Raw genomic sequence first — 17194 nt, 5'->3', positions numbered from 1 at the left:
AACCTTCATATCACATGTGTGTTTGGGGGGGCAGTGCGACTCGAGAGAATGTAACGTCCCACAAAGATATAAATAATATAATAAACAAATTGTATAATTGATTTGAAATATTTCTGTATTGAGATAATAATACGGTAATCATCATCATTATCATCATCATAATCATATTCATATTCATGAAAAAGTGCAGTAATCCATAAAAAAAATAGATGGCCTACTTACTATGCTGTGACAATATTTTCTTTGGTGTCAAAAGTAATACGATCAACATGAAATGTTAGCAGTTACAGCATATAAAGCACAATCCAATTATATTCAAGTCAATATTGTATAAATGTGAGCATTAAAATCAAGTGTCTATAAAATCATTCAAAAATTAAAATCAATCTGCTCAAATCTTACAGACATTTTCTCATGGGTCAACTTCTATTCTCTCCTTCTCTATTGCCAAGACAATTGTAATGATACACCTAAGTTAACATACAGTATAAAATGCTATATTTATATTTTATCTATTACAGCAGCAATAATAAAAAAAATACATATCCATATATTTTTTTTCTGCACGGCCACTGAGTTTCAAATTATGGGTTGAACTTCAGGTTTGGGGAACTTCCATTGAAAAGAACTGAAACAAATCTTTTTTTTTTTTTTTTTAAGGTTGTGCTACCACAATCCAGATAAAAAATACGACGTAGATTCGACTTAATGCTTTATTTTTACCCATCCTGAAAAAAAGTGTTGTTCTTGGTATTTTAATGTGACATTAAAATTAACAAAAGTTATTTCTTTCACTACAATGCTTTGAGTCCCAGGCTCACATTCGTTTGCTTGCTCTAATGTATTTATATAACAATTTTACAGTTTTTTATGATCTGAAGTGTTGGTTTGATTCCTTAAGCATGAGAAATGACCAGCAAGTAAACAGACCGTACTTAAAATGGAAACAAAGAAGTATTATTGTTTTGTCGTTAGTGTTGTCAGAAAACGTACAACCTAATTCGGTGGGACTTTTATTTTGAAAACGCAGGCCCCAAATTGTTTACGTTACTGTGCAACAACACCACGAGGCACGATCAAACTCGCCTCCGGACGCAAACTGCATGATTTACAGATGATACATTTATTCATCTCCACGATGAAGAGACATAAGGTATGTTTAGTTATGTATTTTGTTTATATTATATATTCGTATTTTGTTTATATTTTGTTTATATTATATATATTTTATATATTAGTATATTGTTTATATTATATATTTGTTTATATATATATATATATATATATATATTCCAAACTTTGCATTGGTACTGAATAATCTAATGTATATGCATAAATATATTATTGTAAAGCATCCTGTAGAAAATAATTATATATATAAAAATTATATATATATATATATATATATATATATATATATATATATATATATATATATATATATATTGCTATTAAGTGACTATAAAGTTTTAATCATTATTAAGAGGTTAAATTAATTAAAATGGCATCAGATTATGGCAGGTGAATGTTAATATTACTGTGGTTAAGCTTGAATTTAAGGCTTAGCCTGAAAGTTAGCCTGCCTGGACCAGGCTAGTTTCCCAGCAGAAGTTGCCAGAGTAACTAAGTTTGAACTATCGTAAATTTGATTTATGAAACCGAATCCGCCATTAATAAACCCTATTTACCAAAATAAGCCTGTTTTTTTCTGTAAGCTTGATTTATGGAATACCCCCCAGAACCACACCGGATCACATTGAAAATACCCCCTCTCACCCACACACTACACTAAATGTTGTGCAGATTACACTACCTATTAGACTATGTTTTACTTTTGAAATGGGATATAAATTCATCACATTTGGCATTTTAAATTCTTTTAAACATAATTAGGTGCTGCTTGTCAACCAGACATTGTATTGTATGTTCTTGCTGTCAATTGCGGGAAAAAATTGTCTTTAAAAGTGTCATGATAAACTGCTGTGAGTTTAGCTGCGAGCATTGTGTGATGCGTGTGCATGTATAGGGGAATCAGATTTTGATACAACTTTCCTTCACCAGAATGGAGTAGGAGCTCAAAGTTATGTTTTGTTAAATAAATTACATATAAAATTAACATTTCAAAACCATCCTAAATCTTGTCAATCCACCAATGCCATTTTTTTTTCCTTTACAAAAATAAATTAATTACGTAGACTATGCTTCTACACTTTTGTATGCTTTCATCTGTTATTTCATGATGTCTGGGAGATATCTGCATGAGAAAACTATAGTAACTTATAATAAACATGTTTTTGAACCTCATAGTAAAGTTTATCTTGTGTACAAATCCTTGTTAATGAATGCTACAGAATACTGTAGTATAGTAAACCGATAAACTAATAAATACTGTACCGTTAGTGTAAGCTGGTGCTTTGTAATGGCACCTATTAAATAAATTGTTTATTACTACAGTTGTGTTGTACCACAGCAACAATATAATTACTACAACAATTTAATTCAAGTAATCATCTATTATGCTTCCAAACACTACAGTATTTCCTATAGTATTTTTTCATGCAATTTTATAGCTTATACAGTATCTACCAATTCGATGACAGGCTAATATATTTTAGTTAAGAAGAAAACTCAGCCCTCTTCATGATATAGGGATTATGCCCAACATATGTGGTTATTTTCTATTCATATGTCCTTTAAAATATAGTATAAATCACAAAAGTAGGTACTTTCCTCTATGTCTCACATTCATTATTTTTTTTACTTTCTCCACTCCATCTGAATTTTGCATGTCACCAGAACCACGTGATTGAAAAAAACCATTTAATAGAGTAATAAATGAGCTTATAAAACCATTTCTGGACATTTTTTTTACTTACCTTAGCCATAAACCTATGTAGATGTCAGAGAACAATTTTACTTAATAAACCAATGCAGTATATGGCACCTTTAACATTGGGTTATCACAAAAGACTGTGGGCTTTGGTTTGCCAATTATTTGTTGAACAGTCAGCAGTGGATGCAAGCTGAGGGTGTTGAATCTTTGCCTTTGCAGTTGGTAATAAAGTGTCAAAAGCCTCTGTATTAGGGCCTTTATTATTTTGTATATAATATATATTAATAATCTCTGCCAAATTGTGCAAGTTGCAAATGTTCACCTTTATTCTAATGACACATTAATTGTGCTGCTTATATCGAGACGCAGGCTAAACTTTAGGTGGCTTTTGATGCTGTTCAGCAATCTTTGCTTGGTTTAAATCTTTAAATACTGATAAAACAAAGTGTATGTTCTTTACTAAATCCAGAAAGAAGATATTAAACTCTTATTAATTATTGCAAGGCAAGGCACAGTCATTGAGTTTTTTTTTTTAACCTATAAATACCTTTGCACTGTCTTAGATGACAAAACTTGCTTCTCTTGTATTGTAAAGAAAAAACTAATCTCTGTTACATTTCTGTTTGTTCTTAATCATAGATATATACACTAGATACCTCATACGAACCCTGAGCATGCGTCAATAGCGCCGCCAGTTTTGTACAGTGCTATCAAGACAAATGTCACTCAACTGCACTTGTCAAGACACTGTGCCAATCTGAAGATGCTTGACTTTAGCGCTGTGTACAGGTGTAGTAAAGAGCAAACAAAGAAAACGAAGCACGAAGGCAGAACATTTTAAGATTTAGTATTACATTTTTACAGTTTACACTTTTGTATGTTATGAACTTTTGTGCTTAACAAGTAATGTTATTGATGATAATACAGTCACTGCGTTCACCATAAGGCAAAGTAGCACAAACTTGCACTAAATACCAGGCTTATCCTAGTTTTGTTGAATAAAATAAGCCAACAATGTATATGAAATGTAACATGACGCTGCTGTACCAGAAACTTGTATTATTGTCGGCTAAGTTAATGAGTTTTTCATAATGGAGATTCATTAACAAACGAATCGCTCCCTGTGTTAGAATGAGAAGTAAAAGCAGGAGAGGGGGTGTGTTTGAAGACATGGATTAGATCCAATTAAATTGGGAGGGAGGATAATACATTTCCATGCACACAAACACACACTCTTTGACTGCAATGCCCATGAAGTCACTTATCCATCGATGTAGAAAAGTAATATAAAATTATCATTTTCGTAATTTAAAAAAATATTTGCATACTGACCATCGGGAAAACTCTTAAGCATAGATATATGCATATATGTGTATATCTCTGGCTTAGGATGGCCACTGTCCTCCACTGCACCTTGATCTGGCATTAATTTCTACTAGGGATGCAACAATCAACCGACTTAACCGATTTCACTATTAACCGCAGTTTAATTTGTCATGGTTAATTAATTGAAAGGCTTCTTAACACCGTGTTTCTGCATGGAACAAAACTGCTGCAACTGAGGGCCTACTCACACTATGCCATCCGTACCGTGCCCAGGCCCGTTTCCCGGATCGTTTGAGAAGTGTGAGTGCGCTGAATCGGGCTCAAGCACGGTTCACTTGGCCGGCCCTGGCCCGGTTGGAAGAGGTGTGCCTGAGCGCGGATCACTTGGGCTTTGGCGCGGTACGCTTGTGTGTGAGTGCGAAACGCGCCAAAGCCCGAAAGCGAGACGTGACTTTTAAGGGGCTGTTTCATATGGATTTATTAATCATTCTTACTGTTCAGTGATCGCAAACTGCCGTAGTTTATTAAAGACGCAAACTCCTCACAGCATGACAGCTGCGCGCCTTCAGCAGACCTCCTCATTGCAGCAGCACGAGAGCTTTATGATTGTTTATGAGCGCCAAAAGTGGCGGATCTGTTCGGCAAAATATCTGACTGCGTTGTATATTCCTCCATTGACTTCCATTGAAAAATGGTAGTGCCTTTTAGACAGAGGTTCTGCAGTCTTTCATAGGGCAGTGCAAAAATATCGATATATCTAACTATCGCGATAATTTCTTTCACGATAGTGTATTGATGGTCCAACCTGAAGTATCGATTTTAGTTGTGCCAAACAACCTCCTCCTCCGCTCCAATAGATGTCGCTAACTCGCTATCAACAATACGCTAAGTAGTACGGTATCAGAAGCAAGCAAGAGTAAGCATGGTGGAAAATATAAAGGCACGTCCAGCTTTTAGAGCTTTGGTTTTAACACTATACCAGAGTAATGAATTAGACAAAAAATGCCATTTGCAAGCTTTGCAAATCTACCTTAAAATATTCAGGAAACAATACAAACTTGCGTTATCACTTAACAAGATACCACACAGATGAATTAGCGGCACTGCGACCTCAAAACGAAACCTCTTGATTCAAGGCAAACTACACTGGATAACATCATTAACAAGCTTCCGTCTACCTCAACTAACATTGCAGAGTTACTGAAAACTGCAAAGGAGGAATGGGGCATAAAATGGAAGGACCTGTCGTTGAACAGACAACACGTCAAACAAGACTGTAGCAGCACAGCTGGCAGTCATGTTGCATGTAAAATGTTTCACTTATTTTTCAATCAATTTACCTATGCGCGACCGGTTTTCACAGCAAAATGTTCACGATGCTGTCAGTCGCACTGTTAGTTTCTAATAGTTTACCCCATATTAGGGCACTGTTTTATGTTCCAGTTTTATGTTTACTTGATGCATTTAATTTTTGTTTTACTTGCTTTAATTTTATGAATTGTTTATTTCATTTATTTGTGACTTTAGTGGCATATACATTTTACTTAAGTGTTTAATAACAATATGCGTTTAATACATTTTAGTGAGTTCTCTGTTCAGTCGCACTGTGCAGTTCTAATGGATTGAAATGAATAGAAGATAAATTGCAATTGTAATTTTAATTGATCTGCTGACTTTATCAAGTTGTCAATCTAAAGACACACATACTAATACAAACTATTGCAATATATCACAATATTTATAACAGTATATATTGTATCGTGATATGTATCATACCGTGAAGCCCTTGTCAATACACAGCCCTAGTCTTTGACTACATTTGTTTTATTTAAAGGGAAATACTTAACTAATATGATGCTTAAATTTACATTAGACAAAACTATTTATTTATTTATTTTAGTTCGGTCATTTATTTTCAGTGTAAAATTATTACTTATGTTTAAATGCCAAAAGCATTTTTCACTTTTTTCCAAAGATGGATGGATTATATCACTGAGCAGTGATAAATAACACTTTAAAATATAAGTATTTTTCATGTGATTTAGTATTTTAAAATGGAAAAAAAAAAAAAGCATGATAATCGTGATAACCGTGATTATTCCTCAAACTATAATCGTACAACCCTAATTTCTAATCGTTGCATCCTTAATTTCTACCCTGTACTAAAATGGCGGCTCTGTAAACACATTCCCTCCAATAGACAACAACAGGGCAGGCTACATCTAATGTAAATATCTATGGTTCTTGATTATGAGGATGAATGCATATACTCAATGCTTACATTCCTTGGATTCTGGGGCTTTGAGATTCTGCACAAATTGTTGAGTTCTCACACATCACTGCTCTTTCTATATGTAGGTGGGATGATCCTCTCAAACTATTCAGAGGCTTTTTCACTGGCAGATTTTTATTTCCAAGACCATTCTTAGATTCATTTCATCATATATCATATTTAGAGTTTTTGACAAGAAAAGAGGCAGGAAGCTATTGACCTTATTCTTCAATGCGGAAGTGCGCTCGTTTTTGCAATTCAGTTGCCTATGGGAGAAATTACAAGGAATAATAAACGGCAAAAACTGTCAAACTACTTGCTCTACAAACAAGTGTGTTCATGACAATACAGACAAAGCAGAATAATATAATGAGAAAATATCAGTTTGCAACATCAAGCAGTGTAACTAACTGTTTTTAACATCTAAATTTGAATGGAAGTGAATGAGACCGGAATTCATTCATTCATTCTTTTTTTTCGGCTTAGTCCCTTTATTAATCCAGGGTGGCCACAGCAGAATGAACCGCCAACTTACCCAGCACATTTTACACAGGATTTGCCCTTCCAGCCACAACACGTCTATGGGAAACATTCATTCACACACACACTACACTACACATACAGTACAGACAATTTAGCCTACCCAATTCACCTGTACTGCATGTCTTTGGACTGTGGGAGAAACCGGAGCACCCAGAGGAAACCCACGCGAACGCAGGGAGAACATGCAAACTCCACACAAATGCCAACTGAGCCGAGGGTCGACCCAGCGACCTTCTTGCTGTGAGGCGACAGCACTACTTACTGCGCCACTTCGTCACCGAGACTGGAATTCTTGAACTAAAAAGATTTTCAATCTCAAAGAATAAGGTCAATACTCTTCTTTCACAGAACATATTTGCTGACTGTACTTCAGGTAAAAGTGCTCATACACTTTTAAAAAATGGTGATTTGTGTCGAACAATTTAAGTTAACTTATTGGTTTTTACACATTTAAGTGGATTGAACATAAAACAATTAAGCTGTATATAGTATAGTATATTACTATAGTATTAGTATAGTATATTAGTATATTTTATATTTATTTTAAACCATTATATAATCTTATTATTTGTTATAATTTGTGTTAATATATTACAATGTGTATAGTCTTAAAATGCTTAAAAAAATTAATAAAAAAAACATTGGTTTCATTAGTGTACGCTCTTTCAAGCCTTTTTAATATTCAACGGAAGAGAATAATGTACACATAATTGTACAATTTTTTAAAACTCTTGACTTAATATTTCGGTTAAATGGAAGTTACTCTTATAAGCTTTTACATAAACATACAAAACGCATACAGTAAAAAAAAAAATGTCCTTCATTCTCTTATTTACATCTAACATCTAATTTTCTATATATACATAGATACCTCTAACTCACTTACTCACCCACTTTCCTTCAACTTATTCTCTGCTTTACACAGAGAGGACATGCAAAGTCCACAAAGAAAGCCTTCCTCTTCCAGCCGGGACTCACCAGTGACTTTCTTGGCAAACATTCTGACCTCTTAGCCACTGTGCCATATATATATATATATATATATATATATATATATATATATATATATAAGTATTATGTCACCCTTTCAATGCAACAATAGTACATCCAAAGAGAAACAATACATAGAATACAACAAAAAATAAATGGCTGAACATTTTTTACATTAGCAATGCTTATTTTGGCAGTGTGTGTGGCTGCTAAGTGAAAACAATAAATGTGAAGAGGTCGAAGCAAAGGATGCTTTAGTCTTTAAAGAAACAGTTCACTTTCTAGCTGAAAAAAAATGTATAAGGTATTCAGTATCAGTTTGCATACTATATATCCTATACTTTTATCATTTCTTGTTTTAAAACTTGCAACATCAAACCTCATTTGACTTCTAATTATTCAAGGGAAGGCTTTCCCCATCACTACGCCTATGATCCTCATACGGGTCGTGTATCATCCACTCCATTTTAAGGCTGCGTCCCAGAAATACATAAAAGAGTGGGCTGATAAAACAATGGCACATGGCAAGCATAGTAACTGCTGGCAGCCCATAATTCAGCATATCTAAGCCCAGGCTGTTGCTTACAGTGGCCTGAAGCATAGTTAAGAAAATTTGAGGAGCCCAGCACACAAAGTAGATGATCTTTATAGCAAAGATGATCTCTGCCTGCTTCTTGCACAATTTACATTTTCTTGTTTTTGATGCCACACAACAGCTGACAAATATTATCAAAGCTGGCAACAAAAGTCCAGTGAGAAATCGCATGACAACTACAGTCTGTAGCCTTTTGATGCCATCTGCAGTTTCTGAATTGTCGTCCAAATCATAGTCATCAATGCACTGTTTTTCTCTAACCTCTCTTGAAAACAGCGAAGGGCATGCCAGGATTGCTGCAATGGTCCAGGCGAATGAAATCAGAATGACGTTACAGTTCTTGCTCTTGTTGAAGCATGCGCTGTTTGAAAAAATAGAACTGATGCTCCAGAGACTGAGCATGCTTGCAGTGGAGAACATGCTGCCGTAGGTGAAATAGGATGACAGCTTGCAGCTAACATCCCCATAATTCCAATTAAAGTCATTGTAAACATACAGGAGCTGAAACACGACAGATACACAGGAGGCTAAATGTGTTGCTGCCAATGCCATGATCCAAATAGCAGCTTTCGGGAGACTCTTGTGTTTGCAGCAGCCGAAGACAATGATGGAGAAGTTGAGGGTGATGCCATGGATGAGAATGATACAGTATATAATAAAGTAGGCCATCCCGACCTCATGACGGATGTCTTTTGGTTTGGTTATGTTGATAGGCAGACTTACTTGGTTTTCATTGATGGTCTTAAGTTTCTCAATGATTATATCATAGTCTATACTCTCAGTGCTATTTACAGACATCTTGTAAAGCCTGAAACAAAAGGAAACAGATTATTTCACTGATGAATGATACACTGATGAAGATGCACGGATAAAGATCTATTAGTTGTTCACTAATTTGCATATTCATGTAATGTTTAGTGCTATACAACACTAACAGCTGTATCTGTGTCAGTCAATTAAATAACATCAAACACAAAGGATTTCTAGACGATTTTTCTAGTAGTGCACTTGACATCTGATCACGGGTACACCTTGTGGTTACTTTTTATATTTCCACAGGTAAAACACTATCAAAATGTATCTAATCGCATCGTCTACACTGCGTTAACATGTTCTATCAAAATACATGCATATCGACAATCAACCGACTTGTGAAATGGTGAAATAACTAGGAAAATGTGCAAAGTACAGTGTGCTGTTGATGTGCTGTTCCTGATTTGTCCACTAGATGGAGGATGATATACAGTTATATTTCTTTTTCCCCTTAATGTTGTAAATTTAACGGTAAACTCTATATTAACTTATCAGATAGACTTATAATCATGCATTATTAATATTAGTTATATAAAGATAATAGATAAAGGATTAATAATTGATATTCAATGTTTTCACACACAGCCTAAAAAAGCACAATTAAACTGCAATTGAATTTTTTGTAAAAAAAAAAAAAATTAATAAAAATACAGTTGGATTGGTCAGACAATGTATCAGATGTGGCTTGATATCAGCTTATTAACATTAGATATGCAAATATATGAATAAATCGAAATCAATCAAAAGATTCAAAATACAAACATACAGTTGCACACATGCAAGGTATACTTTACAAAATTGCCAGCATGTGTTTACCAATTTAAAGAGTATAAATAACCCCTAGATAGGTCAAATGTTGCAGCATAAACAAAAATGTGTCTCATTTACTGTGAGGCTTCATGAGATAAACTTACATTATCTCATTAAACCTTATTGTAAAGTGAGATGCATTTTTTTTTACATGTACTAATAATAAACAATACTTGTTCTCGTAATTAAAATTTAATTTTAGTTCAACATTTACTTAAGTATTCTTAACATCAGAACTCATGCTTGTTAACATTAAAGCACTGTAAGTGAACATAAACTAACAATGAAAAACTTTATTTTCATTAACCTAACATTAACTAACATGAGCAAATACTGTAATAAATGTATCGTTCTTTGTTTGTTCATGTTGGTAAATGCAATAACTTTCATTAACTAATGAAACATTATTCCAGTGTGTTACCAGAAATTGCACAAAAAGAATAAAATGCTGGATTTGATCGTGTTAGTTAAAAGCATATGTTTATGCCATGTGAATCTGTATGTGATTAATTCTCTCTTCAAATGGTGCAACAGCATGCAATGCTCTACTGTTGAATAAAGTCCTCAAACATAAATACCTTATACAAATATCTCCTGTTATTTTAGTTACAGGGTAATTCTTACACTTTGGTAAATGATTGATGCATTTAAATACCTTACAATATACTGTAATCTGTGGAAGTCATTAGATACACTACTAGAATACAAAAAAGCAATGCTTGCAAAACAGCACTGCATGCAGGACAGGCATGTTTTACTGTGTTTTTTTGCACACCAATTTAAATTTAAAATCAAATGACATCTTCATGCTTGCAAAAAGTTCTTGATCTGAATGATTTTTATTCTGCGTATTTTCTACAAAATGTTCTTACCTTTGTTAGCAAAAAAAGCAGAGTGAAGAAAATCAGAAGACCGTGTCCTTCTCAGAGAATCGTCTGCTGAATGTGAAAGTAAAAAGCTCATTGAGTATTTAGGTTTCTATTTTACAGTACAGCCCACATCATTGCAATTTGAGCTGCAGAACATGTTGGACAAAGTCCACAAGCAGTCAAACTCTCATTGGAATAAATCTGTTACGCAACCACTCTTAAACAAAGACGTGTTATATTCTGCAAGACATTTAATGTTTAAAAAAACTGCCACCCATAAAAACAAGTTTTTAACAGCAATAGCTCCATCAGCTTGTATATACTGCAGGAGATTATATATAGCTGTCTTCAAGCACAGTTCAGCAGGCTGAGGTCTTGTGGGGAAAATGGCCAAGCTAGATTAATATTAACAGCCAAATTCCTTAAAGCATCTTCATTATTGTGATGCCTGAGGGGACATAAAGAGATCACAGAAACAGAATGTAAAAAAAATGGAAAATCGCAGTGTCCCATGCACCACCTACCCAAATGTTTTTTTGCTGTTGGTGCAGTCTACTTCGGGATACTACAAAAACTCTGTTCAGCCTCCCCCGTCCAAGTATCTCATGAATAGTTCTAATGTTTTAGAAAATTTAGAGGAATTTTCTCGTTCTGTAATTAGTATTGCATTCCTTCTACAGTATAATGGAGTGTCTTTGTAAGTTCACTTGAGCCACAGATAAAAAGAGGGAAAATACTTATTTTTCCAGAAGGGTAGAATAAGTTTTTGGCTGTTTTTGGTTAACCTTTTGTGTGTGTGTGTGTGTGTGTGTGTGTGTGTGTGTGTGTGTGTGTGTGTGTGTGTGTGTGTGTGTGTGTGTGTGTGTGTGTGTGTGTGTGTGTGTGTGTGTGTGTAAATAATTCTGATCATAATAGTTTTAATAACTCTTTTCTAATAACTGAATTATTTTATCTTTGCCATGATGATCTTTTTCAGGACACTTCTATACAGCTTAAAGGGACATTTAAAGGCTTAACTAGGCAGGTTGGTGTAATTAGGCAAGTTATTGTATAATGATGGTTTGTTCTGTAGACAATCGAAAAAAGTATCTAGTTTAAAGGGGCTAATAATTTTGACCTTAAAATGGTTTGTAAAAAAATAAAAACTGTTTTTATTCTAGCCAAAATAAAACAAATAAGACTTTCTCCAGACAAAAAAATATTATCAGACATACTGTGAAAAATTCCTTACTCTGTTAAACATAATTTGGGAAATATTTTAAAAATATAATAATAATTTTTTAATAATTCTATTACTTATAATAATTCTGACTTCAAGTGTGTGTGTGTTTGTGTATGTGTGTGTGTGTGTGTGTGTGTGTGTGTGTGTGTGTGTGTATGTATATGGTTCAGACCTTTGGACACACCTTCTCATTCAAAGAGGTTTCTTTATTTTCATTCACTCATTCATTTTCTTTTTTGCTTAGTCCCTTTATTAATCTGGGGTCGCCACAGCGGAATGAACCGCCAACTTATCCAGAATATGTTTCATGCAGCGGACACCCTTGCAGTTGCAACCTATCACTGGGAAACACCCATATATTCTTATTAACACATATATACTACGGACAATTTAGCCTACCCAATTCACCTATACCGCATGTCTTTGGACTTGTGGGGGAAACCGGAGGAAACCCACGCTGTACACACTGTAGGCATCAAAACTATGAATTAAGACATGTGGAAATATGTACATAACAAAAAGTGGGTAAAACAACTGAAAATATGTCATTTTCTAGGTTCTTCGAAGTAGCCACCTTTTGCTTTGATCACTGCTTTGCACAATCTTGGCTGTTCTCTGACACCTGGGGCTCTGTAACACTTTATTTGTCAAATAATTAAATTGATTAAACTAATTTAAAGCCTCTGACTGATGTTTTAGCCTGGGAGAACCAGGAAAAGTCCAACAATTTGGGGGCTTGTCCGGGATACGTCCCAAGGAGGCTGCTGGGCATTAACCCAGAACTGGAAACTTCAGATAACTCCTCATCCAACACAAGAGCCGGCTCTAAAACAAGGTAGGCAGACACCTGTTTATACAAAGATTCTGCTATTTGCTATTGACAAAAGAGAAAGATACGAGCTAAAAAAAAAAGGTTAAAATTTAGTTTAAACAACCAAGACAGGATTGTCTTTCATCTGGTGCCAAAAAAATAAATGCGCATTTTCAAAAAAACACAGACCCTGGTGCTTTTAAAAATCTTCGCCAAACCAAAGTTTTCAAAAATGTATTTTTTAATTACCTCATACTGCCTTTTTGTGTGGACGAATACCCATGTGTGTGTGGACAGCAGGTTGTGACTGATGTCAGTTGTGATTTTGTGCTTTTCTTCAGCGATTCTGTATTTTAACAGCAGGAGTTCATCATTCTCTTCAGTCAGAACTTTAATTTTGCTGCAGTGTTATTTTAACTCTCTTTCTCTTTTGTTTTTATAAGCGTAAGCTCTTTTGAGCCTTTTTACTATTCGATGGAAGAGAATAATGTAAAGAGAATAATGTACACATAATTGTAATTTTTTATTTTAAAACTTGACTTATTGTTTTGGTTAAATGGTAGATAATCCTATAAGCTTTTACATAAACATACAAAACACATACAGTAAAAAAAACATGTATAGTTCTTCATTCTCTTATTTACATCTCTCTAAACATACACATATACTGTATACCTCTCACTCACTCACTTTCCTTCGACTTAATCCCTACTTTACCCAGACAGGACATGCAGAGTACACAGAAAGGCTTCCTTGTCCAGCCGGGATTCACCAGTGACCTTCTTGCTGTGAGGCAAACATTCTAACCTCTTAGCCACTCTGCCATATATATATATTGTGCCTAATGAAACTATTATTTCACTCCTGCAATGCAACGATAGTACATTCAAAGAGAAACAATACATAGTATACAACAGAAAACAAAAATGGCTGAATATTTTTCCATTAGCAATGCTTCTTTTAGCAGTGTGTGTGGCTGCTAAGTAGAAAGAGTAAATGTGAAGAGGTTGAAGCAAAGGATGTATTGGTCTTTAAAGAAACGGTTCACTTTTTAGCTGAAATAAATGTATGCGGTATACATTATCAGTTTGCATACTACATATCCTATACATTTATCATTACTTTTTTTTAAACTTGCAACATCAAACCTCATTTTGCTTTCTATACTTCAAGGCAACTTTTTCCTCATTATCATGCTGATCATCCTTATGATGGTTTGTGTCGTGTATCACCCACTCCATTGTAAGGCTGCATCTCAGAAACGGATAAAAGAGTGGGCTTATAAAACAGTGGCTCATGGCAAGCATAGTAGCTATTGGAAGACCGTAATCCAGCATATCTAAGCCCAGGATGTTGCTTACAGTGGCCTGAAGCATAGTCAAGAAAATTTGTGGAGCCCAGCACACAAAGTAGATGATCGCTATAGCACAGATGAATTTGGCCTGCTTCATGCATGTTTCACATTTCTTTGTTTTTGATACCACATGACAGCTGACAAATATTATCAAAGCTGGCCCCAAAAGTCCAGTGAGAAATCGCATGACAACTACAGTCTGTAGTGTTTGGATTTTATCTAAAGTTTCTATATTTTTATGAAAATCATAGTCATCAATGCACTGTTCTTCTCTGACCTTTCTTGATAACAGCGAAGGGCATGCCAGGATTGCTGCAATAATACAAGCGAATAAAATTATAACGTTACAGTTTTTGCTCTTGAAGCATTCGCTGTCTAAGAAAAAAAAACTGATGCTCCAAAGACAGAGCATGCTTGCAGTGGAGAACATGCTGCAGTAGGTGAAATAAGATGACAGCTTGCAGCTAACATCCCCATAATTCCAATTAAAGTCATTGTAAACATACAGGAGCTGAAACACGACAGATACACAGGAGGCTAAATTTGTTGCTGCCAGTGCCATGATCCAAATAGCAGCTTTCGAGAGGCACTCATGTTTGTAGCAGCCGAAGACAATGACGGAGAAGTTGAGGGTGATGCCAAAGATGAGAGCGATACAGTATATAATAAAGTAGGCCATCTTGATTCCGTGAGGATATGTGTTGGTTTTGTTGACAAATTGAATTTGAGGTATTTCTTCAAAATTGTCAGTTCTTGTGAAATTATAAATAATTGCATCATAGTCTGCATTCTCAGAACTATTATCAGACATCTTGCAAAACCTGAAACAAAATGAAACAGATTATTTCACTGTGAATAATACACCGATGAAGATGCATAGATCTATTCATCTATCTACTGCTACTAATTTGCATATTCATGTGATGATGAACACATTTGTAAACAATAGTTTTAATAACTTATTTCTAATAACTGATTTATTTTATCTTTGTCATGATGACAGTTAATGATATTTGACTAGATATTTTTCAAGACACTTCTATAAAGCTTAAAGCGACACTTAAAGGCTTAACTAGGTTAATTGGTTAACTAGTCAGCTTAGGGTGAATAGGCAAGTTATTGTATAACGATGGTTTGCTCGGTGGACTGTCAAAAAATTATATATAACTTAAGGGGGCTAATAATTTTGACCTTTAAATGGCTTTTAAAAAATTTAAATATGCTTTTATTCTAATCGTAATAAAAACAAATCAGACTTTCTCCAGTAGAAAAAAAATTATCAGACATACTGTAAAAATGTCCTTGCTCTGTTATACATCATTTAGGAAATATTTAAAACAGGAAAACAAATTCAAAGAGGGTTTAATAATTCAGATTTCAACTGTAGATCAGTGGTTTATATCAGATTTATATTTTTTAAACGCAAATTGTGTCACTGTTTTGGAGCACAGTAGCTTTTAGACTTCCCTAAAATTAACATGCTGATTGTAACATCTAGGAAAAATTATTTTAATTTCACAGGGCATGCCGAGTAAGAAGGCAGAGAAAAAATTTATTTATGCTGGAGTCACACAAAATGTGAAGTTTTTGCATGTAGATTAAATACAAGGTCAATGCAAACGCACACACAGAGGCCAATTTATGTTGCACGATGTAAAGCAGGGGTGGCCAACCCTGTTCCTGGAGAGCCACCTTCCTGCAGATTTCAGTTGCAACCCATATCAAACACACCTGCCAGTAATTATAACGTGGTGTTCAGGTCCTAATTAATTGGTTCAGGTGTGTTTGATATGGGTAGCAACTGAAATCTGCAGGAAGGTGGCTCTCCAGGAACAGGGTTGGCCGCCCCTGACGTAAAGGATGTGGACACGTTAGCCACCGACTGGTAGAATTCACCTCAATCTTCCTCAGTTGGTGTGAACCCAGCCGTGTTGTCCAATCAGAAAGGAGAAAATATGATGTCGTGAGGCAAAAAAGTCTTTCGTCACCACACTGTAATGAATGTAGACTTTCAAAATCTCCTTTATGCAAAGTATTTGTCAACAAACTTATTCTGTTAATGAAGTCTCTCAAAACTGTAAAAAAAAATATAAAACGATAAAAAATAAAGCTTTGTCTATTATGAATCTGAATTAGCTATTATGAATCTTTTTTGGCGTCTTGTGAATGTCTGCCTTTTGTTTGTTTTTTTCAATTATCTATGGAATTTCAGTTTGATGCCTGTTTTTGCTGTATTTGTAAATTATGCATAATGCTAATGCATAATAAAAAATAAAAAAAAACACTGTAATCAGCTATATGCACACAGACTTTGAATTTTCAGCCAGGCAGCACAAGAGCCTCCGCTGACCTGTCTTTCCATTACAAAATTGTCACGATAAAGATCTGATTTCTTTAAAAAAAAATCAGCGATCTTCACAGCCTGTTAGATATATGATATGAAGAGGGTCTCAGATTGGACAAGAAGCACTGCATTAAATTCAATTTCTCTTTGTCATGTCTTTAAAATGAAACTGGAAGTTTATCATTGGCTTTAAAACTAGCTGTACATAGAGCCCATTGGAGTTTCTAAACATTTTTACCCTGATCAACGTTTTCAGAACCTTTCAGTTTCAGTCACCCAAAAACCTGAGATTTGAAAATACTTGTGTTCTTGTGAAGGCGCAGACTTAACCGATAAGTAAGGTAAATGACTGCTTAGGGCCCCCTGAGATATTTGGCCCTGAATAAAGACCTATACATTTCTATCATTTATA

At 34.7% G+C, this 17194-nt stretch overlaps 1 protein-coding gene and 1 long non-coding RNA gene across 2 annotated transcripts; one reads left to right on the top strand and one right to left on the bottom strand.

Annotated features, from left to right (window-relative positions):
- The first annotated feature begins 1040 nt into the window (after positions 1-1040).
- LOC141385796 (uncharacterized) lies at positions 1041-16701 on the top strand. The gene is made up of 3 exons (XR_012406797.1): positions 1041-1153; positions 12973-13108; positions 13806-16701. It is a non-coding gene; the product is annotated as an uncharacterized lncRNA (long non-coding RNA).
- Positions 7631-11215, bottom strand: LOC795147 (chemerin-like receptor 1). The gene is made up of 2 exons (XM_017356239.4): positions 11055-11215; positions 7631-9367 (listed from the first exon to the last, which is right to left on the bottom strand). The coding sequence occupies exon 2, from the start codon at positions 9355-9357 to the stop codon at positions 8356-8358; it is 1002 nt and encodes a 333-aa protein (XP_017211728.1). The 5' UTR covers positions 9358-9367; positions 11055-11215; the 3' UTR covers positions 7631-8355.
- Positions 16702-17194: the final 493 nt, after the last annotated feature.

Source organism: Danio rerio, chromosome 5, assembly GCF_049306965.1.
Source record: "Danio rerio strain Tuebingen ecotype United States chromosome 5, GRCz12tu, whole genome shotgun sequence".
In the NCBI taxonomy this organism is placed as follows: Eukaryota; Metazoa; Chordata; class Actinopteri; order Cypriniformes; family Danionidae; genus Danio; species Danio rerio.
Note: the sequence above shows the minus strand (reverse complement) of the source record. Positions and strands in the feature narration are given on the sequence as shown.